The 23,557-nt window shown below is 40.5% G+C and overlaps 1 protein-coding gene across 1 annotated transcript in view; it reads left to right on the plus strand.

The window, feature by feature from the left end:
* TDRD9 (tudor domain containing 9) overlaps positions 1 to 17,630 on the plus strand; it is a 93,055-nt gene extending 75,425 nt beyond the window's left edge. The window contains exons 26-36 of the mRNA XM_054828796.1: positions 402 to 614; positions 2,345 to 2,434; positions 7,262 to 7,522; positions 7,996 to 8,142; positions 9,143 to 9,213; positions 9,596 to 9,705; positions 10,098 to 10,194; positions 10,872 to 11,010; positions 12,112 to 12,221; positions 15,077 to 15,149; positions 16,294 to 17,630. Of these exons, the coding sequence (XP_054684771.1) occupies positions 402 to 614; positions 2,345 to 2,434; positions 7,262 to 7,522; positions 7,996 to 8,142; positions 9,143 to 9,213; positions 9,596 to 9,705; positions 10,098 to 10,194; positions 10,872 to 11,010; positions 12,112 to 12,221; positions 15,077 to 15,149; positions 16,294 to 16,389 (1,407 nt within the window). The 3' untranslated portion in view covers positions 16,390 to 17,630. The remainder of the gene's footprint in view (positions 1 to 401; positions 615 to 2,344; positions 2,435 to 7,261; positions 7,523 to 7,995; positions 8,143 to 9,142; positions 9,214 to 9,595; positions 9,706 to 10,097; positions 10,195 to 10,871; positions 11,011 to 12,111; positions 12,222 to 15,076; positions 15,150 to 16,293) is intronic.
* The last annotated feature ends 5,927 nt before the right edge of the window (positions 17,631 to 23,557 follow it).

Here is a 23,557-nt window from a genome sequence, read left to right on the forward strand (position 1 = left end):
GATTTGCTGATAGATGTAGCTAACTGGTATTCTTTCACTAATAAGAAAAGTGCACCATATCTGTATGTATCTGTCTAATCAACTGTATCACTTGTATTTTCTGTGTGATAATTTGGTTTAGAAAAATGGAAGCAGTCTTAATTTTCTGTATTTTAATAATGCTTATATCGGGGTCTATCTGGATGGAAAGTATATTGCAGTTGCACAGCAAATAAACATTTTAAAATAACATCTAATTATGAGTGAAAAATGCTTCACTGAATTATTGCAGAATGGGAACATTTCCGTGTGTGTCAGGAGTAGGGGTGCTTTCATTTATTTTGTTCAGATGTGGTTTGTATTTGATGTAGAAGAATAAAACAATATGAAATCTGATATTGTCTAATTTTTTTAACTTTCAGATAGTAGAAGTTGGACACTTCTGGGGTTACAGGATAGATGAAAAAAATAGAACTGTACTCCAGGCTCTAACTGCTGAAATTAACTACCAGAACCTGATGGATTTGCCAGTGTCTCCACATCCGGAGTTGGTTTGTCTGGCACCATTCACTCAGCTGGAAAACAGAGGATACTATAGAGCTCGTATTCTGTATGTTTGTGGAGATTTTGCTGAGGTACAGTAATATGTTATGTCATACTGAACTGGTAGGATGTAATTGGGTTAACAGTCTTGGAGCTAAAGCACTGTTGTTCATGATAATTATAAATATTCCAGTAAACAAATCTATAGAACTAAAATAACGCCTTAATAGAATGTGGCCAGAATAGATGAATTAGTTGTTTTTCAGAACCGAGGAGTATTTTAGTATTAAACTGAGAGGCTGTTGTTGATACACTAAAGTGTCTTGTGTGCTGAAGCGGAGTGAAGCAAAATAAAGACGAAAACCTCCAGTAACTTTGAAAATGTGGTAAGGAATGCCTAGATCAGAGTCCAGTACTGCATTGCTGGCAGCAACCCCATCACTTCCTCTTCATCAATGTATTGAGATCCATCTGGAAAGTAAGTTTCTTGCCCCCACTGTATTAGCAGTTTTCAGTCATTCATGGCCAATTCGTCTAAGATTCTAGTTGTGCCAGTGTTCCTTGCCCTGGTTTACAAAATTTTCTTCTTCTCTTCCTCTTTCCCTTCCCCTCCAGTTTGTCTGTCTCTTTCTTCCTGGACTTTGTTTTGCTAAAGGAAGCAAGCTGCACTCATTTTCATCTCTTGACATACTACATTGACTCTCTGTTCACGTGGTCTCCATCTCGCTCTATTTTGTTTTGACCTCAGTTTTCTGAAGCAGAATAATGCATGCTCCCATACTTACAGTTCTGCCTTTGCTTATGTAACGATGCTAGTATTCCTCTTTCAACACAGATTTTCTCTTCTGCATTCAAAAATATTTCGTGTGGCACATGCCACATCTGCCTTTTCATAGCTTTTTTGCATGGGCCACCTCTTGTCGTCTTATACTTAGTTCTGTCTCCTTGGTAATTTACAGCTAATTAGAATCTATAAATAATAATGGAGCGTTTATAGCAGAAATGATTAAAAATTCTAAAGGATATGATCTTTTACTTAATACCATCTGTTTTTCCTCCTTCCTGTTGAGTTCTCACATCCATTCAGTGTGATCTTTTTTGATATCAGTGTTTATGTTGCTGAGTTCTATATCATCAGCAAATTTATCAGAACATTTTGGCTTTTTGTGCCAAGATCAGTAATGGAATTCAGTGTTACAGTTTGAGATTGGTATTCATTTTTCAGTCCAATACTTTTTTTTTTCAGCAGTTAAGGACGATTTTTATTTTTGTAAGATTGGCCTTTGCACTGCCCTTTCCTCCTTTGAATTTCTTGATTTCTTAATATAGCTGAGTGTCACCACTATAGAGTTAATATTGAACATTGTCATCTGTTTAAAGTCGTGGAGAAGTAGTGAATAACAGTGCTAATCTCATCGCTTTCGTTTTGCATTTATAAACAGTCACCTAGTCCATGTTGGCAGTTGAGTATCTAAAAGCAATTATTAGGTAGTATCACTCACTGTTAAGAATTAAGGTTATACAGATTTAGAGAATTAGAGCCTTTCAGAGAAACTTGCCTTTTCTAGATGTAGTAGATTATTTGCATGACCAATGGATGTTTAAGCCAAGGGATCAAATAATAGACATGATAAAATTTGACCTGTTATTTTTCACATGACTTCACTTGCATGTTTTCCAGAGTCTGAATTTGTTTGCGTTTCACTTGATAAGATTGTGTTGTACTTTAATAATTAAACTTAGGTTGCCACTTTCTTTGCCACTAAAAGTAGCACTTTTAATGTTGTGGAATCTCTGCAGATGCTCTTGATTCTTTTTCCAGGTTTTTTTTGTGGATTATGGCAATAGATCAAAAGTGCCTTTAAAGAAATTAAAAGAGATTCCAAGCTGTCTTAGAGAGCTTCCTTTCCAGGTAGGGGTGGTGCTATTTGCTGTTACTTAATAGATATTTTCATGTCTGATTGGCGAACAGAAATGTACTTCAAATCATAATGCTTTTCAGAATAGTAATGAAGTAATACATATTTTGCTAATGTGAATACTTACAAATCACCTTTACTAACAGGTGAATAAGTGTTTTCCACAGATGTGTATGCACAGAGCAGTAATTCTTGTGTGTAACTGAATTGCATTGTATTTACTTGTAGAGCAATGTTATCCAGCCTTTTGCTTTCAGGGGCACTTGCTAGAGAGAGGAAAGAAAAAAAAAAAAAAAAAAAAAGAGGCTGAACTTGCTGATGACTGGATGTAAAAAACATTGTTTGTATTCATTTTTTTTTTTTTAACAGAATGTTTGAACTAGTCATGTTTCTGTGAGGACAACACAGTGGGATCTATTTCCTACCTATAATCATAGGAACAGCGGAAGGAGAGAGGAAATAGCTCTTAACAGCTGCCTTTTGCTGCTTGTTGTTTCTGGTTATCAGTTTCTTTGGTGTCCATCAGTTCTATGAGAAGTAGAACTTCTCTCTAGAAGGAGATTCTTGTTCTGGTTCTTCTATTGCCTGCTTATACACAAAGCTCAGGACTAACAGGCTGAGCAGTAGATAAGCTTTGCTTTAGTCTGAAAAACCTCTGAGCAAATGACAGCAGTTTATACAGCGTAGAAAACAGACCAGAGAGGAGAAACTATCAATGACTAGTTTAATCTGTTGTTCTCTGCTTACCTGTTGTGGGAGCGGCTAAGTTTAAGTGGCAGCATACTATCTCGTTTGCATGGCACAAGTGTGCATGCAGTGATAGGTATCTTGTGTACAGTTACCGTGCAGAGTATTTTTGCTCCATCAAAGCTCCTGCTCTGCTACGCTATTATTTACAGGACAAATATATAGGAGATCATAGAATCATAAAATGGTTTGGGTTGGAAGGCACCTTAAAGATCATCTAGTTCCAACCCCCCTGCCATGGGCAGGGACACCCTCCACCAGACTAGGTTGTCCAAAGCCCCATCCAACCTGGCCTTGAACACTTCCAGGGATGGGGCATCCACAACCTCTCTGGGCAACCTGTTCCAGTACCTCACCACTCTCACAGGAAAGAATTTCTTCTTAACATCTAATCTAAATCGACCCTCCTTCAGCTTAAACCCATTACCCCTTGTCCTGTCACTCCATGCCCTTATAAACAGTGCCTCTCCAGCTTTCTTGTAGGCCCTTTTAGGTACTGGAAGGCTGCTATAAGGTCTCCCCAAAACTTCTACAGGCTGAACAACCCCAAGTCTCTCAGCCTGTCTTCATAGGAGAGACGCTCCAGCCCTCCAGTCATCTTTGTGGCCCTCTTCTGGACTCACTCCAACAGCTCCATGTCTGTCTTGTACTGGGGCCCCCAGAGCTGGATGCAGTACTCCAGGTGGGGGTCTCACAAGAGCGGAGTAGAGGGGCAGGATCACCTCCCTCGACCTGCTGGTCACGCTTCTTTTGATGCAGCCCAGGACACGGTTGGCTTTCAGGGCTGCAAGCACACACTGCCGGCTCATGTTGAGCCTTTCATCAACCAACACACCCAAGTCCTTCTCCTCGGGGCTGCTTTCAATCCATTCCTCGCCCAGCCTATAGTCGTGCTTGGGATTGCCCAGACCCACGTGCAGGACCTTGCACTTGGCCTTGTTGAACTTCATGCGGTTCGCACGGGCCCACCTCTCAAGCCTGTCAAGATCCCTCTGGATGGCATCCCTTCTCTCCAGCTTGGTGTCGTCAGCAAACTTGCTGAGGGTGCACTCAATCCCACTGTCCATGTCACTGACGAAGATGTTGAACAGTGCCGGTCCCAGTACCGACCCCGGAGGAACGCCACTCATTCCTGTTCTCCAATTGCGCATTGAGCCGTTGACCACAACACTTTGAGTGTGACCATCCAGCCAATTCCTTATCCACCAAGTGGTCCATCCATCAAATCCATGTCTCTCCAATTTAGACACAAGGATGTCGTGTGGGACAGTGTCAAATGCTTTGCGCAAGTCCAGGTAGATGATGTCAGTTGCCCTTCCCTTGTCCACCAATGCTGTAACCCCATCGTAGAAGGCCACCAAGTTTGTCAGGCACGATTTGCCCTTAGTGAAGCCATGCTGGCTGTCACCAATCACCTCCTTATTTTCCACATGCCTCAGCATAGTTTCCAGGAGGCTCTGCTCCGTGATCTTGCTGGGCACAGAGGTGAGACTGACCAGCCTGTAGTTCCCTGGGTCTTCCTTTTTACCCTTCTTAAAAATGGGGGTTATGTTTCCCTTTTTCCAGTCAATGGGAACTTCACCGGACTGCCAGGACTTCTCAAATATGATAGCGAGTGGCCTGGCCACTTCATCCGCCAGTTCCCTCAGGACCTGCGGATGCACCTCATCAGGTCCCATGGCCTTGTGCACCTTCAGGTTCCTTAGATATTCTCGAACCTGATCTTCTCCTACAGTGGGTGGTTCTTCATTCTCCCAGTCCCTGCCTTCTGTGACCTGGGCAGTGTGGCTCAAGCATTTGCCAGTGAAGACTGAGGCAAAAAAAGTCATTGAGTACCTCAGCCTTCTCCATATCCTGGGTAACCAGGTCGCCCATTTCATTCCAGAGGGGACCCCCATTTTCCCTCGTCCTCTTTTTATGACTAACATGCCTATAGAAGCTTTTCTTGTTGCCCTTGACATCCATGGCCAGATTAATTTCTGTCAGGGCTTTGGCTTTCCTAACCTGATCCCCTGGCTGCTTGGACAGTTTCTCTGTATTCCTCCCAGGCTACCTGCCCTTGCTTCCACCCTCTGTAGGCTTCCTTTTTGCGTTTGACTTTGCCCAGGAGCTCCTTGTTCAGCCATGCATTCCTCCTGGTGTTTTTGCTCGACTTCCTCTTTGTTGGGATGCATCACTCCTGAGCTTGGAGGAGGTGACCCTTGAATATTAGCCAGCTTTCTTGGGCCCCTCTTCCTTCCAGGGCTTTGTCCCATGGTATTCTACCAAGCAGATCCCTGAAGAGGCCAGAGTCCGCTCTCCTGGAGTCCAGGGTAGTGAGCTTGCTGTGTGCTCTCCTCACTGCCCTAAGGATCTTGAACTCCACCATTTCGTGGTCACTGCAGCCAAGGCTGCCCTTGAGCTTCACATCCCCTACCAGGCCGCTCCTTATTGGTGAGAACAAGGTCCAGCATGGCACCTCTCCTTGTGGGCTCCTCTGTCACTTGGAGGAGAAATTTGTCATCGACACATTCCAGGAACTTCCTGGATTGCTTGCGCTCAGCTGCGTTGTCCCTCCAGCAGATATCAGGGTGGCTGAAGTCCCCCATAAGGACCAGGGCTTGTGAACATGAGGCTGCTCCTATCTGCCTATAGAGGGCTTCATCTGCTCGGTCTCCCTGGTCAGGTGGCCTGTAGCAGACCCCTGCTATGATGTCCCCTGCCCCAGTGCTCCCATTAATCCTGACCCATAGGCTCTTGGTTGGCTCCTTGTCCATCCCCAGGTGGAGCTCCATGCACTCCAGCTGGTCATTGATGTAGAGGGTGACGCTCCCTCCTCGTCTCCCCTGCCTGTCCTTCCTAAAGAGCCTGTACCCTTCCATCCCAAGACTCCAGTCATAGGAGCCATCCCACCACATCTCTGTGATGCCAATAAGGTCATAGCCTTGCAGGCACGCACACGTCTCCAGCTCCTCTTGTTTATTCCTCATGCTCCATGCATTCACGTAGAGGCATTTCAGTTGTACCCCCCTTGAGGCTGACTGACTGGCTGGAGTGGCTGGTGTTCCTTTGTGCTGCACTTCAGGTGCTCTCCTGCTGACCTGTGATCCTTCTCCTGGCTCTGGGCATCTGTTGCTGGCACTGGCATCAAACTGGCAGGAGGGGGATGGATTGAGGTTCCTCTCCCCTGGCAACTTTAGTTTAAAGCCCTCTTCTCCTGAGGTGTATTTATTTTCTTGAGATATATTAACAAATAAAATAACTAGAGACCTCACCTGAAATTCAGCTTTTCAGTCTTCGTTCGGATATTTTGAGGGTAATTGAAACAGGTGCATCATACTAACTTGTATACTCTGAAGTGTTTAATTATGAAAATGAGAAATGAACCAGCAGAAGTATGGTTTTATTTTATTTATCTCTTCTTAGTATTAGATCTTGACAAGGTTAATTTTGTTTGTTTTTCTTTCATAATTGATTTTAAAAAAGTAGAATTAATTTTGGCAAGAAGCATCCTTTGTTGTTTTTTCTTCAGTTGTATTAGAGGGAAATGTATTTCCGCTTCAGGCCTAATCCTTTAATAACCGGCTAGAAGAAAAACCCACAGGATTTCTATTGTAAATTCATTCGAAGACATATTCACAGATAGTGATTGTGGAAAGGGGTTAGAGAACTTAATTACCCTTGCCTGCCAGGTATAGAATAGCTGCAGTGGTCTTGCTGAGTTTTCTGTTACCTTAGTTGAAAAGAACTGTGGATTGTGAAGTTTTTTTCCAGAGTAGACATCCCTACACTCCTAAGATTTCGTTGTGGATGGTGAATTAATACCAAATTATCTTTTATTTATGCTCTGTTTGCTATGATTCATTAACAACTATGTACAATACTGAAGTGATATGAGATGGAATGTGTAGCTGAGTTGGCAACGACGGAATAGGAATTATGCCAGTAGCTTTACAGCTGTCCTAGGAATTTACATAAGCCACTGTGATAATTAGGAAGTCATTTGTAAATTCAAACAGTTTGTTGAGAAGATGAAAGATTTTCATGCTGATTCTGTAGTCAGGCAAGCGTTGTTTTCAATGTTTTTGCTCTAGGCTTTAGAATTCAAGATGTGCAAGATGCGTCCATCTGCAAAATCTCTTATATGTGGGGAACGGTGGAGTTACAGTGCTACCCAGAGATTTGCTTCACTAGTAAATGGCTATACTCTTCTCGTGGAGGTGTATTCACTTGTGCATGGTGTTCTGCATGTGGATGTTTTCCGTTACTCGAGGTGCAAAGAGCTTGTGAATATTCGTGATGTTCTTATTGAAGAATGTTATGCTGAACTAGCAGAAGAATCATACGAATCACAAGTATGTATTGATTAAGAAGCTTCTACTTTTTTTATACTAATTTATTTTGGCTCAGGCTGTCTGAAGTCCTGACTTCAGTCCTGACAGAAGTTGAGCTGAAGTCTTGGCTAATGCTGTAGGATTAGGCAAGATTAATACTTGAATGGGACAATATATTTTTAAGTGTGTGTGTAATTCATATTGATCTGTTGGCCAAAAGCATTGCTGCTTTGAAACACCTTTTTAAAGAGGTGTTTCCCAGGAGATAATGGCATCAATTGAGCTGCTCCACTGTTTTTTGAAACTTAAAAAACATAACTGTTTCATAGGTTTAACTGTCTTCCATTTTTATGTTTTATATAATCTGAAAGGTGATAAGAACATTGTTTTTTGTATTTGTATGCGAGTATGCATGTTCTTTGTGTAGGAGGCTTTTTTTGTAAAATTTTTGAAAAAAAAAATAGTGGTTTTAACACTATTCCATTATTATGTAGCAAAACCATGATTTGCTCAAGGGATTATTTTTGGATGAAGTAAAGAAAGATGACAAAATGCCTGTATCTTCAAGAGAGGAGAAGTATCTCATTGAAAGACTGTTAAACTTGTTTTCTGACAAGAAATGTGGTGTACCAACCCATAAGGTAATTGGAGAGTCAGTTTTGTTATGTCGTTACATGACCCTGCTTCTCACTTTGTTAGAATGGAGATGAAAACTGAAAGTACCTTTAATATCCAAACTATACTTGGTGCCTTCCATAGTGCATTCTACCTTCTGTTGGTAGAAAGCCGTAATGTGACCACCATTGCAGAAGAGTCTATTGCAGCTTTTATCAAAGTTTTGAAGTGTAGCCTAAGAGCCGAGTGAACCAACTCTTCTAACACACTCCAAGGCAGCACTTTGAACCACAGCAGAACAAAGATAAAATTGAAGAACCAAACACTGTGTTTCCATATGTGGTACTCTTTGTTATATACACTACAGCAAAAAGCAAGATTACAACCGTATCAGTTTTTCAGAAAATTTAAACACTCCAATAACTGATAATAATGAAACAATAAGTGTTTCTTCCATTACCAGTTCCAAACTCAGAATTTATTCTTACTGATGTATTTTGAGATACCTAGTCATTACTAAGCTGGAATATAAAACACAAGAAGGTGTGTCCTGTTCTGCATTCTGATTACGAGTAAAGTCTTGTCTACATTGTAATTCTTTTCCTATTTCAGACCTGACAAAATTTCAGGCTTTCAAGCACCTAATGGTGCTGAGTTTACCCAGAGGAGTAATCCTGTTTTAACTACTCACTTTATGAAAAAGTGAGATATAGTCAAGATTAAAGACCTGCTCATGTAAACAAAAATGACCTGATTTTGCTAGGTGCTCTGTGAAGTCTGAACTCATGGTTTTTAAGCCAGAGGAAAGTTGTGAATCCCCAGCGCCTCTGAAAATACATTATTTTTGTTTAGGTGCCTCAACAAGCAAAGTTTGATTTAGAAATGAAATGTTGTTTATCAGTTTATCAATTCAGTGTTGCTTAATACATGCTGAAATGTGTTTTGGCTTTCATTTATAAAGGATTTTTATTTGGAGAGATCTGAGTGCTGGCTAACTAGAATATCATTTGTTCTCTCTTTTTGAAGGTAACAGTTTCTGGCCCGTTCTGTCCTTATGAGGTGAAATGCTACAGTATGACTAGAGTAACCCAGTTCAGGTATGAGAAGGCTTTTACTGTGAAATATAGGCGTGTTCTCAGCGGTTATTTTTGATAAATAGACAAAAAACATACTAGTTACTCTACAGATTTTTACAGAATTTTTATTCATTTAAAAGACTGAAGTTGTCTGGCCTGAATTGCATTAATATGCACACTCTTGCTATGTGAAATTTTAAGAATAGTTTTATTAAAGGTGCTTTAATTTCTTACAGTGAGATTATTTATTAACCATCATATACATCTGCTAAATGGTATTCAGGTAATCCCAGTAACTGCTATCCATTGAGGTTGCACTGTGAATTTAAAAGAATTCTTTTTTTACGCGTTTGTATGGGGTTTGGTTTTTTATTGTTGAAAATATTTCTTATTTCCTCCCCAGAAATGCTATTATTCAAAAGGAAAGCATAAACTCTGTTGTCGTCCATGATGCTCCAGAAGATCGCTTTCAGCAATTGTTGGTTGCTGCTTCTTTATCAGCAAATGCAACTGGTAATGCTTAATAAAGAATAAAGAAATTCTTCTCTATGAGGGTGGTGATGCACTGGAACAGGTTGCCCAGAGAAGCTGTGGATGCCCCATCCCTGGAAGTGTTCAAGGCCAGGTTGGATGGGGCTTTGGGCAACCTGGTCTGGTGGAGGGTGTCCCTGCCCATGGCAGGGGGGTTGGAACTAGATGATCTCTGAGGTCCCTCCCAACCCAAACCATTCTATGATTCTATGAATAAAAATGTTTGGACAGTTTCTCTAGATTTTTGTTTCTATGTGAATAGTTCTAGAAGTAAATATATCACTGTAGTTGTACATTACACCTTTTTGAGGTTTCATTTTCATTAGATGCTCCTTTGATTTTTTTTTTTAATTTATTTTTTAATTTGGTGACAGGATCTACTGTGATTTTAGAGGAAACATCTTTGATGCCTCCTATTCCTGGCCTGCTTGCGCTCCTCAGTATGCTGTTTGCTCCCACTATAGAACTCAGGTATTCATGTGTTTTAAAAAGTGATGGTTCTTTTATGTTTTTTAGGACCCTCACAAATTGGTCACAGATTTTTTGTTTGGGTTTTTTTGCTCTGCTTCCAGCATTTAGCATATTCTCTGCCTGCTCATGTGATTCTGGTATCTTTTATCAGTATGTCTCTAAGATAACTTCATGTACTTACGAATTGGTGTTGCAGGCTCTTCCCTCACGATAATGCAGTACAGTTGCTGACAATCGTGCTGGAAGCCTAGGAGGATGAACTGTACAACTGGGCAAGTTTTAAATCTATGTGAGGAGAGGAACTTGCATGATTTTTGTAAAAGCTGAGTTCTGACAGTTGCATTACTGTTGTGTCTTGTTTGAATTCTTGTATCTGTAGGCCGTCATTTCAACATAGTGAAGCTAGCTTTCTGTAATTAAAGTTTCATTTTGCATATGTATGATTTTCTTTTTAAGTTTTATGAGTATATGTTTTCCTAACCACAACTTGAGTTTTGTTTCATCACTATGTTTAAAAAACAGTATGACAAGGTGTGAATGCCTCTCAACTGTTTTAGCTTCTTTAAAACACCTGTATCTTGCTTGGTATGGCTTAGACAAATTCATTTAAGCCTGCCTTCATGTGAGTTTAGTTTCTTCATCTCTAGGCAAGACTGTTTTCTTTCTTTTTTGTGTAGGGTTGATAAAAGTGGGAAGTATTTTACTGGTGTTCTGTGTGGTTTGGGTTGGAGTCAGACTTCTGGGGCTCCACTGCTTCCAGAAAATGACATGGAGCTGACATTTGATGTCCATTTTGGAGTGGAAGACATATCAGAGGTAAAACATGCATAAGAATTTTTGCTGTAGTAGGAATTAAGTAGAATTCAGTGTATCAGAGCTTGTTAATTCTTAGAGTTAGTAAGAAAACTTGTTTTAAGCTGTGGTTTTAGGGTTTTTTTTTTTAGTCTACTACCTGTTTATAACATTGGATTCTTATCAGAAAAAAAGTTACCCCCTCCATACACTTTGAACAAAATAAAGTATTATAGAACAATACATGGTATTCTTTTTAAAACAGAAGCATCAATTATGCACTAATCAGATGTAAATACTTGTTAGTTCTTAGGATTATTGTGGGTTTTCCTGATCTGCCTAGCATTACTGCTTTGCAATCTTCAGTTTGGTTTTACAGCTCTGATAAATCACCTGTATCAAGCTACTTCTCCCAGAGCAGACCAACCAACCAATAAAACCCCTTGTATTCCTCATGACAGCCTTTTTGCAACCTGTAGGCAGAGATCTATCAGAGGGAAGTACGTACGTATACTCTGTTACGCAGGACAGTAAGCTGTATTTGACCTGTGCTTCGGATTTGACATATGCTTTAGACTGTGAAGGACCTCATGTGCCCTGATTAGTTCTGTGTAGAGCAGGTACATTAAATGATGACCAGTGGTTTCCAGAGGCTTTTTAAGGACACAGTGGACATGCTGGGGTACATATTTGTGAGCTATTGTTTTACAGAAGCACTGACTTGGTGTGTGTGATGTCTGTATTCATGGTACCTTAGCCAGAATGGTAACACCAAGCTGTTACGCATGTGAAAATTATAGACAGACAGAGAAAATCCTTAAAACTTTTACAGAAGGAATTCTGTGTTGGAAAAAATGCAGGCAAGCGGTAGCCTGTATGTTTTCTGGCATATCTGAGTAACCTTAAAGACTGTGATATCAAGTGGCTAAACATCAACATCTTTGACCAGCAGAAATGCATCTGAAGGAAGAAGTGTTTCTAAAGCTTCAGATGTTTTTGCTCATGTTAATAATACTCCAGTTGAAGTTTGGTGGTATGGGTGCCACGACCACCTTCATGTCAGTATAATGTAATACACAACTAGTGCTGGAGTGCTTTATATTCTGTCACTGGTATTTTTTACAGATAAACATCCTAAGGACAGCCATTAATAAGCTGCTCTGTGAATGTGCACTGTGTTCTGGACAAGAGAGAATGACACAGCTGCAGGAAAACGTTCGTCAGAAACTTCTATGGTAATAAATTTGTAGAAATAAGATCTTCTGTTTCACAGTCTCAGCAAAAAACAAATGATTGCTTGAAGCATAGCTCAGATTAGGCTTTGGGGAAATAATATATGTTCTCATTTAATGATGCATTTCATTTACTTTGTTTATTTATAAAGCAGTGTATTCAACAACTTTTATACTTCTTGTGGAAGCACTGGTTCTTCAGGGAAGCCTGATTGCTCAAGAGTCATAAAACCTAGACTGTAAAACCTGTTCTGCAGGATACCAGTTCTGATGTACCTTTGCTTTGTGCACCCAGGACAAAGCTAATAAAGTCCTATAGCATAAGAGTGCAGAAGGATTTAGAATTCTTTCTCCCTATTCATTAAATTTGAATTGTGTGTGCTACCTTTCCTCCCTCAACAGACCTGTGTAGGGTAGGTGTTGGCCAAGTTCATTGCTGGAAAGTCCCAGGTTAATGTAGGAATTGAAGTAAGGCCACCTGCCTTTTTTTCCAGGAGGCCTCCCTGCTTCTCCTGACTGAAGCAGTGGTTCTGAAAAGGCTTTTGTGAGTCAGTGCAGGCAGTCTCGAGAATTTTTTCAGCTTGCAGTGTGTGGGAAGTGTTTGGGGGACCCAGTTCAATGAAGTATCCCTGTAACAGCTCCTCCTGATGCCTGCCACTGCTGAGCATGCTGTGAAAAAACTTCCCTTGTTTGTAAATGTAGTGTGCATCTTGGTGCTGTCTGTATCATCAGTAGGCTTTTCTCATCCTTACCCAGCTCTGTACTGAACTGATTTCAGAAAGAGCTCTGACTCAGCTATGAATAAGAGCTATGTTCTTTAGTATCTCTAGGAAATGGGACCTTTTAGCAAGTAGAGCTTTTCTAAAGTAACTGTAAGCCAAAGTGAGGCAATTTTTCATGCTGATAAAGATCAGAAGCTTTTAAGCGTAACTGTCCTTACCCTAGGTTATCAAAATTAATATCAGAACAGCTATTTATGCTGAGTTTTCAGGTGTTTCTTGGTTTTGAATGTACCAGCTCAGTTGATTATCTTTTTTCCCCGCTGTGAAAAACCTATTATAATGCCTTCTGTTGAAAGCAAGTGCCCATACTTCTTATTTCCAAAACTTGAGAAACAAAATTCAGTGTGGTGCATTTTATAATAAATTAACAAGTGTGGGGAGAGTCAGCCTTACCTGGAAATGAAATTAGAAGAGCATAGGCAATTGCCAGAAGATGTGGCGATACCTTTTATATGTTAGCTGACCAGCAGACATGTTGGATATGACAAGGGAGCAAGGTGATTGTTTTTGGTTTGGGTGCTACGCTGCGCATGCCACCAGTGGGTCAGCTGCTGTTCCCTGAGACAGGGCAGCCTGGAGCCAGCTGTTGCAGAAGGTGGTGGTACAGCTTCATAAAGGCTCTACCTCAGAGATGCATGCTGCTTGCGCTTTCAACTCAAGGAGCACCGGTGCAGGCTGACAGCAAGCTGTTTGTGTTTCACGTCTGCAAAAATCTTGGTGAAATACCAGCTGTTGAGCACGCTGCCAATGCAATATTTAATTCCCTGTTTGTGTCCAAGTACCTCAGGCCAGTCGGTGTCTGCACTGCCTTTGGACGCTGCCATGTAGTAGTACCCTGCTTAGACTTCAAAGCTGAACGAAGATGGCTTGTGTGATTCATGTGGTAGTAAGTGTAGGGAGAAGTCAAGGAAAGTGGATAGGCAAAAAGAAGCAAAACCACAAAACCTCTCTGGAGGTGACTGTGACAGTAACAGGAGCTCATACTTGGACACCACCACTTACATGCTAAATTCAAGACACAAAAATGTCACAACTATTTTTTTTAGAGATGTGAATACTTGCTGCTGTTTCAGGACCCTTTTTTGGGCTGATTGTCCAGTCAGGAAGGGAAGGAGCAGCCCCTTGGCGCGCGTTCTCAGCGTTGCAGTCTTCCCCAGCTCAGTCAGTGCTGACTGCTCGACTCAGTCATTCTCGTCAGCCTTCCAGGATTTTTGTTCTTCAGGAGTTTATATCTTTCTGCAGTAGAGACACACAGGGTTATGCTATCAAGAAACCAAATTAAGTAATTATTCCGTATTTTTATTCTGGATTCTTTTTCTGAAGTCCCTGAAGCTAGGCCTTTTTCTTTTTTAAACCTTTTTGAAGGAAGAGACAATCTCTTTTATCATCTGGTTATTGTCATGATGTTGTCTTTTGTATAAAATCTTTCTTCATTTTGAATATTTTTTTCTGATTCTACTTTGGTTTATGTCTTCGAAAAAAACCCTAACCTTTTATTAATAAGAGTAAATATGTAAAAAATTTAGCCTGAACAGTCTTTCATAGCTTTTTTCCATTTTTCGAAAGCTAATTGTATTTACAACATGTCACCACTACTTAAGACTAAAACGTGTGTTTGAAAAACACATCTCGACAGAATTAATTAAAGTCTACTACTGTTGTACTTTGCGTAGCTTGAGGAAATAACTGGAGCAGACAGACAATCTATCGTAATTGAGTTGTCATGCAAAACCAAATACCCTAAAAATAGTTGTATTATATATTCTAGTGAATAAGCATACATAAAACTTAAGGAATAAATGACAGTTGCAAATTCTAGTTCTTTGTAAATAAAACCCCCCAAACCTCAAACATTATTTTCTTTAAAAGAAAGTACATTCTAATACACTTCACGTACACTAGAAGGGCAAAATACAGAGACATGAACAAATCAGAGGAGATTAACAAGGAAATTTAAATTTCCTTCAGCACAGACAGCTTGTAAATGCCCAGTTATATCAAATATACAAATTCCTTTGTATTTATAGTTAATCAAATACAAGTGTATTTATTAAGGTTATTTTTATGTAATTTCAGTTTAATCTGCAAATCAAAACCTCGAGATATAATTGTTCCTACTTGGTATGAGAAGCCATATGCATGGAATCAGGTAAGGGTATAAAGACAATTTTTTTTTTCTTAAAAAGACTACTTAGAGTGCCCCAGTACAGTTAGATAAGAAGGGTCAAAGGGAGAATTTCCTTTGGAAGGATGTCTTTTTGGAGCCTGGGGTGAAAATTTAAAAAAAAAAAAAAAAAAAGAATTCAAAGATACTGAAAGCACTAGAAAGAGTCGAATTTAAGGCATAAGAACTGCTGTGTTCAGCCTCTATTGATACCCTATTTTGTAGAGTCTATTTAGTTTATTGGGTGTTTTCTTTTTTTAATTTTGTTTATACAAATATTTAGCCTTTACGAACAGAACACTTCATGATTTTTAAGTTGAGATTGTGAAGGCAGCTTTACATTTGATGGAAGTTAAAATTTTGTATTCTTTTTATTAAGCAGCTGTGGCCTAAAAGAAAGATTGATACACTTTTCTTGTTTAGGGTTTATTAGAATGCAGTGCATTTTAGTTTTGGTTTGGGTTGCTGTGCTTTTAGGTGGCTTTTCCCTTTTAAGCAGACAGAAATGTGGCTTGCTTTGGAATGAATGTGGTGGGATCAGATAAAAGGGCAGTTTTCTTGAAATCCAGGAGGGTTTTGCACAGCTGAAAAGTTTAGCTTCCTACTCTGTTAGAAATCTTACCCTTCTTTCTGTAAGGGCTTCTGCAGTCTGCTACATTTCCTGACGAACAAGTGCCTTTTCTTAATTAAAAGGGGGCAAGGAATTACAGAGTGCAGCAGTAAGATTTCTACACACGCCCTCCCTGTGCCTCTCCCACCCTGAGGCACATAAATGAGAGGTTTAGGTCTCTCTTCTGGAAAAGATGACAACAGTGAATGAGCACCAAGGGCACATATTTCTAGTAGGCATTCACTGCAGGGTTAGAGTGCCTTAAGCCAAAGTGTCTTCATATTCCAAATTCAGTTATCCTTGGTATTATTAAGGTAATTTCCTATTCAGTTATACTGGTGTTTGGCTTTTTTATAACAAGTTAATGTATGGGCCTTGGATCAGGATTTTTCCCCTAGAACTGAAATGCCTGTATGGTTTGAAACTGGCAAAACTCTTCAGAACTCTTCCTTAACTATGTGATATAGGAAAACAGTATTAAGAATGCCTTCTGACTTTCATGTTACTTCTTTTGATTAGGTGGATTCTCAGCAGATCATTGACCAGTCTGAAAAGCAGCATGAAAGAGGAGATGGTCTTTATCAGCTACATAAGTTTGTTGTGTTGAATGTTTAAGTATTTCTAGAAGTCTTGCAGAGGAAGAGGTATTACAACTAGTCTAAAAATTACTTTTGTCTTCTAGATAACCCTCAGATGTTTTGCAACACTGTTTGTAAGATTAGCGTAAGTGTACTAAAACACAGTTTGGAATATGTTAATGTTTTTTTAAAAAGCTAAGGTTTGCTGACCTAGAGCAGACAAGTTTATTCATAAAACAAACTGACTTAAAGCAGGATGAAAATTTCATTTTAATAATACTTCTGAGCAGGTTTATCACAAGGTACATGAAACACAAAGCAAATCTAGGTTTAGTTGTTCATTTTCTGTCTAAAATCTCATAAGCCATGGGGCATAATTTTTGTCTTCAACTGCAAGTTGCATTTTCCTGGTTTTTGTCATTAGTTTTTTAAAAAGCTGTAAAAGAAAGGTCTTTGGGGTTTTCCTTAACCAAAAACCAGAGATCAAAGGAAACTGATGATCTAGATTGTGTTCTGATCCAAAATATAACTTCATATCCTGGATACAATTTTTTCATTAATTTTTCATACAGCAAAATATAATATATGGTTTCTTTCCCTGCGTGGCAGAAGAATGCTTTTGAATTACTGATTTATGGCACCTGTGTTTCATCCTTTCCTCTTATTTTTACCTGTGAGATCTTTAGTCCTAAAAATGAGGTCAGTGGTTTCAGAATAAAATGCAGAAGTGAAATAAAATGTGTTTGTCTCTTCTGTTGTGCCGTCATGCTTAATAAAAGCTAAATTAGTTATTAATGGTATGTGATTGCATTCATGAAACACATGAATACAAAAACAGTATATGGAAAAGTATTAATCTTTTCACTAGTCACTCAGTGATTTGAAGATCATGTAATATCCAGTCATCCTCTGAAGAACAGACAATCAATTGTAACCATAAAAAAGTGGCAGATTTGGGGAAAATAAGGGGATGCTTAAACTAAAAAATTATTTTAAGCTGTACTTAAACAGACGGGCAACTGTGTAATAGGAAATTTTGGTGGTTTATTACAAGCAATACTTCCTTAGACCCATTTTACTAATCCTTGTGAACTATAAAACATTATACTTAGTGAGATAGGCTTAATAGAAAAATTCCATCTCAAGTGGCTTAGCAGTATTTCTCAGCTGAGTATGTAAATTAAGTGTTGCAGTGAAACACCTTTGGGGGCAGATGAAACAGGCAGAATGCCAAATCTTTGCATTAATGATGGGAATTTCTGTAGGAAAAGGTAACTTGGTAATAGAAAAAAGCATGATATAAACAATGCATGTGATTCCTCATAAGCAACGCTGAAACTGAGAGTTGAGAGGAATAGAATGTATTTTCCTTTTTTTTTAATTTATTTATTTTTATTTATTTTTTAAATTCTCTGGCTGCTGCATCCCGGTGTGTTCATGTGCCTGTGCTGCCATCTGGTGAGGGTTACTGATGTGCTGCTTGTTCCCCTTCGGAGGTCTACCACATCCTGTGGTAATGCATTCAGTAAAGAAGAGGTACTCTGTAATGGCTCATGTCCTCATAAAACTGAAAGGTTTCTACTCTTGTCCTTATGATGAGAGGAGTAGATAATGCCAACTCCCCCACAGTCCAATAACCCAAAACCTGCCACTGGTCAACTGATGAGAACTCTGTATTAATTCTTAAGAGGTCCCAGTTTTGTCCTGGGTACTTAATAAGCCTGCAGACGTGATACATGAGAGATTATCCTTGGAGGAAACAGAACATCTTACAAGTTAGCCTTTCTCGGAAATGTTATTTATTGCCAGATGAAAATGCAGTACTAAAATTTAAAAAGCTGCAGTTGTATTTTATTGTTTGATTTAGGTTTCAACAGCATTGCAAAATTGCTTAAACAAATTTAAGGTAAAGAGCTTCAGAATTTCTCCTTTCAAGGTTAATGCAGGACTGGAGAAAGAAGTATTGAAAATAGTAGTGTCTTTGTATGGCTATAGAGCTGATCCCAGCCAACTGTGTGCCTTTCAGGGGGTACTGCGATCAGAAAAAGGCCATGACTGCTTGTCAAGATTCCTTTTATCTCCAGGTGCTCACCAACATCTAGTAGAATGAGATCTCACCACAGTGATCATCCACATCTATGTATTTTTTTCCATCACTGAGTCCAAGGTAGAAATATCTGAATCTATAAATGGTCAGATTAACCCTCTCGAATGCCTCCAATAGTAATGATTTCAGTAGAATCGTATTGTTATGATGAACACTCTTACACCGTGAAAGAGAATAGGACACAATTATTAAAGATGAGCAACAAACCTGGACATTTTAGTCACTCAGGTTTGCCATAGGGAATTGAGGACAGGAGTTACAGCAGCCTTTGATCTACCTGAAGTTGTGAAACCGAGCAATTTCAAGTGAGTTTGTCCTTCCCTGTGGAAATGCAGCACTGATCACAAAGCAAGGTTAGGAGTTTCACATTTCCTTCCCCAAAAAAGCGTGTCAGCGGGGATGTGGGCGGTTTGAATGAACCCTACAGATCTCCGGCTGAGACTATGGACGCTGGCAAAATGGCAGCCTGCGTGTTCTGCAGTGAGTGTGAGTGTAGAGGTTAAGGTGAGTGTGCATGTTGATTTGAAGTGATTTATTTCCAAAGAAAACAGGACTGTCCTTTTTTTAGCCGTAGGTGATGTTAGGAGGTAGAGGTGAGCACATTTATTTACTATAGGAACCTTGATCTTCTCTAGCCCAGTTGTGCTGTTGCAGGCACCTGAGCTACCTCTTTCTAAAGGTTGCTCATGGATTTTACGTGAGCTTTTGTTTACAGTGCAGATGGAGTTGACAGTGAACAGGAAGAGGAAGGCAGGAGGTGGAATTTGAATAATGAAGGGATGGAGCCTTGATCCTAGGGTAACTTTATCGAGCACAATGAGTGCAGTCACAACAGGCTCTGTCTTGCTTAACCCGTAGTCAGATATCTCAGGTTTATTTACAGTAACCACCTGACTTTGGCATAACTCTGACGTGCCCAGAATGAGAACTTAGTGAGACTAAGGACTGTTCAAACACTCGCACAGATGATGGTCCAAGTGAAAAGACTTGTCTTGGAGAAACTACAGACATGCTGCAGCTTGCTAACCGAAGGTGAGACTTTTCTCTGAAACTGAGATTTGCGAACAATTTGTATAGTCTTGGGATAGAAAAACACCCTTGTGTGCTATAGTGAGATGTAGGTACGTGGCAGCTACGAAATGTCATAAAAGCAAGTCCAGCAAATAGTCGTCTTGCAGTCATCCTGGAAGCTCTGGTGAACCTCTATTTATGTTGGTTCACAATAATCACGGTGATTGTCTAGCTACATTACCCATCAGAAATAATGAGGCTCTTTAAAAAATTTTCATACATTTTTGGATCCATTTTCAAGGATCACTTCCTCTGAGCTGAAGAATGATCCATTCCAATGAGCAGGAAGCCAAGCAAAGGTAGGAGGAGGCCTACATGGATGAACAAGGAACTCCGGACAAAAACCAAGCATAAAAAAAAAGCAAGTGTGCAACTATGGTGGAAGAAGCAACAGGCGACCCAGGAGGAACAGAGACGTACTGCCAGAGAGTGCAGGGATGTTTTTATGGAAGCCAAGGCCCACCTGGACTTGAAGAACTAAAATACAATTGGAAGAAGGCAGACAGGATGGATACATGAGCACATACCTTAAGTGCAGTGTGAGTCCCAGGCCTCACAGAGACTGCAGGCGAGATAAACTGACATTTTTTTAAGGGCTTTAAAAAAATGAACCAAAATTAATAATAAAAACTATCCTGACATACAAGTAGGACAAGGGAACAAATGCCAGGATGAGTTAATGAAGCGTGTGCGTGCAATCAGCCCCAGTGAGGACATGGAGTGTGTCGTAACTAATACACCAGCTTGTTGGCAGGAGGTGAAGGCCAGGGACAGAGCCCTGTGTACTCATGAGGTTAAAACGATTCTCCATTCTTGAGTACCTGTGGCACAAGAAGAACGTCTGAAAGGACGTACAGACTGTCAGTCGAAGAGGAAAAAAACACGTGTGAAACATAACATAGCTTTTGAATAACAAGTCAGAAATACCTTCCTTTGATTTTTCTTACCTGTCCTGTTGTCCAAGTTGCATTAGCAAACCTACCTACACTGAGGTGGTTTGGAGAAGATGCTGCCCTCCACAGGAGTTGTTTTTCATCCACTGAGGTCTACAACACTGGTCCTCCTCTGCTGATCCCACTGTGATGATTTTTGGGGTTGTTTTTTATCCATGCCCCCACTCCCCCAAATGCTGTAGCCTGTGGCTTGTTTCCTTGGTTCTGCAGCCTGCTCAGCCCATGTTTCCCCAAAGAGCCCTGGCATGGTGATCTTGCCTTGCAGATGTTCTTTCTCCCTGTGCCAGGGAAATCACTTCCATGGAACTGACTGAGAGGCGTTGTTCCTCTTCTTCTATTCACAGTTGTCTTAAGGACACCGCTGTTGCTTTATTTGTATTTATGTTGTGTTTGTTTTGCTTGCTCGGTAGTTTTTTAGCTCATCAATTCTTCACTCTGTTCAAATTAGTCAAAAAGGCCAACACAAATAACTCAATGTACTGGCTGAGTTTAAGTTACAATAACAATTAGAACGATATGACAGTCATTACAACAAGGTGTTGCTAACAACAGCGTTGAGTGTCTTTCTCAAGAATTTATCCAGAACTTCCTTATTGTTCCTTTATGATCTTGTTGTATGTTTAGCAAGTCATTTTCTAACTTTACGGTATCTCAGAAATTGTCTGGAACTTCACTATTTCTGATGTTTTTGCAGGGACAAAGACAACACGTTTCACTATTATTACGCTTTCCACATGTAACAACACAAGACAGTGAGAAACAGGAGTGGTGCGTTGTCAGATGTGCTGTTTCCCTTTCTCTTGCCCTGCCGCCTTGAGCCAAACTTATTTGCTGTATCCACGGAAATAAGATCCTCCTGAAGAACTGCAATAAAAGCAACGTTGTTAAATTCAAGTTCCCTTCTAACTTTCTGAGAAGTAAAACCTGCTTACAAGTTTAGCGAGGCAGACAGAAATCACGCAAGAGTGCCGATTTAACACAACATGCGTTCTTAGCAGCTTACAGTATCCAACAGGGTCAGAGCCTTACACAGCATCAAAGACAGCCTTAAATGTGCAACCAGGTATTCTGGGGATGTTCACAATTCCTTATTTCGTTGAGGGTTAGAAAGAACCATCTTAACCTTCACAGGAGCCCTTAAAGTACTGTACTTTAAAAACTAGCTGGGTTCTAGAGTGGCTGGAGCTCTTAAAAATTATGTTTAATTGTAACTGTTAAGGTGCTCGCTACAGTCCTCAATAGTGGATGTGTCTAGTTGGAATTCAATCCTTTTTTTATTAGTTGATATTTAACTAGCCACTGACACAATTCAGAGCTGCATAAATAAAAGACGAGAGCCACTGTTGGTGGATCCCCATATTCTTCTATCAGATAACACAGGAACCTGGACCACATGGTCCAGATTCCTGTACATTGCTCCACCCCTGCTTGAATCAAGAAAATTCTCATTGGTGAGACTTTTCTCTAAAACTGAGATTTGCGGACAATTTGTATAGTCTTGGGAAAGAATGCAACCAATAGTTAGACTTTCAGGGCTCCCCTCTCCCCATTTTTATTTTATTAAATAAGAAATACTTAGCCGTCACTTAAATGCAGGTGGGGAAAGGGGAGCCTGTCTGGATAAATTTAGAACTGTAGTTCTGGAGATACATGGGTTGGTCCTTGAAACTGCTGAACTATTTAAGTTCACTGGGCACCACTGAAAAGAGTCTGGCCCCATCCTCTTGTCACCTGCCCGTTAGATATTTGTAAGTATTGATCAGATCCCCTCTCAGTCTTCTCTTCTCCAGGCTAAACAGACCCAGCTCTCTCAGCCTTTCCTCATGAGAGAGATGCTCCAGTCCCCTCATCATCGTTGTAGCCTTCTGCTGGACTCTCTCCAGTAGTTCCCTGTCTTTCTTGACCTGGGGAGCCCACAGCTGGACACAGAACTCCCGATGTGACCTCACCAGGGCAGGGTAGAGGGGGAGGATAACCTCCCTCAACCTGCTGGCCACGCTCTTCTTAATGCACCCCAGGATACCATTGGCCTTCTTGGCCACGAGGGCACATTGCTGGCTCACAGAGAGCTTGTTGTCCACCAGGACTCCCAGGTCCTTGTCTGCAGAGCTGCTTCCCAGCTGGTCAACCCCTAACGTGTACTGGTGTCTGGGGTTGTTCTTCCCTAGGTGCAGGACCCTACACTTGCCTTTGTTGAACTTTATTAGGTTCCTCTCCACCCAACTCTCCAGCCTGTCCAGGTCTCACTGAATGGCAGCGCAGCCTTCTGGTCTGTTGGCCGCTCCTCCCAGTTTTGTATCATCAGCAAACTTGCTGAGGGTACACTCTGTCCCTTCATCCCGGTCACTGATGAATACATTGAATAAGATTGGACTCACTACTGACCCTGGAGCACACCGCTAGCTACGGGCCTCCAACTAGACTCTGTGCTGCTTATCACAACCCTCTGTGCTCTGCCATTCAGCCAGTTCTCAACCCAGCTCACTGTCCACTCATCTAACCCACACTTTCTAAGTTTACCTATGAGGATGTTATGGGAGACAGTGTCAAAAGCCTTGCTGAGGTCGAGGTAGACAACATCTACTGCTCTCCCTTCATCCAGTCATGCCATCATAGAAGGCTATCAGATTGGTCAAGCATGATTCCCCCTTGGCGAATGCATGGTGAACCCATGGTCCTGGCAGCTGTTTCTTGGCATGGGGATGAGCTCTTGGCTCTTTCTTGAGCCAGTGGTATATGTGTATTGATGGATAGATAACTGGCTGTGATGGCAGAAACTTCTTCCAACTACCGAGTGTCATTGTGTTCCTTCTCATATACAGGATGCTGTTAGATACAGAACATTAAATACCACCTTCCTATACTAAATACCACTTTGCTATTCTGACTCCAAAACTCCCTGCTTCAAACTCGTAACAAAGCCGGAACTCATGTCCATGAAGTCATCCAAGGCCATCATTCTTCTCTGCTTGCAAGAAAATCTCTTACTTAGATGTAGCCTTGCCAACTGAGTTTTTAGAGATACTTTTGTTTTGTCCAGGCTTATGTTCTAAAATGCACAGCCAGGCCTTTTG

The sequence above is a fragment of the Grus americana genome, chromosome 5, assembly GCF_028858705.1.
Source record: "Grus americana isolate bGruAme1 chromosome 5, bGruAme1.mat, whole genome shotgun sequence".
Taxonomy (NCBI): Eukaryota; Metazoa; Chordata; class Aves; order Gruiformes; family Gruidae; genus Grus; species Grus americana.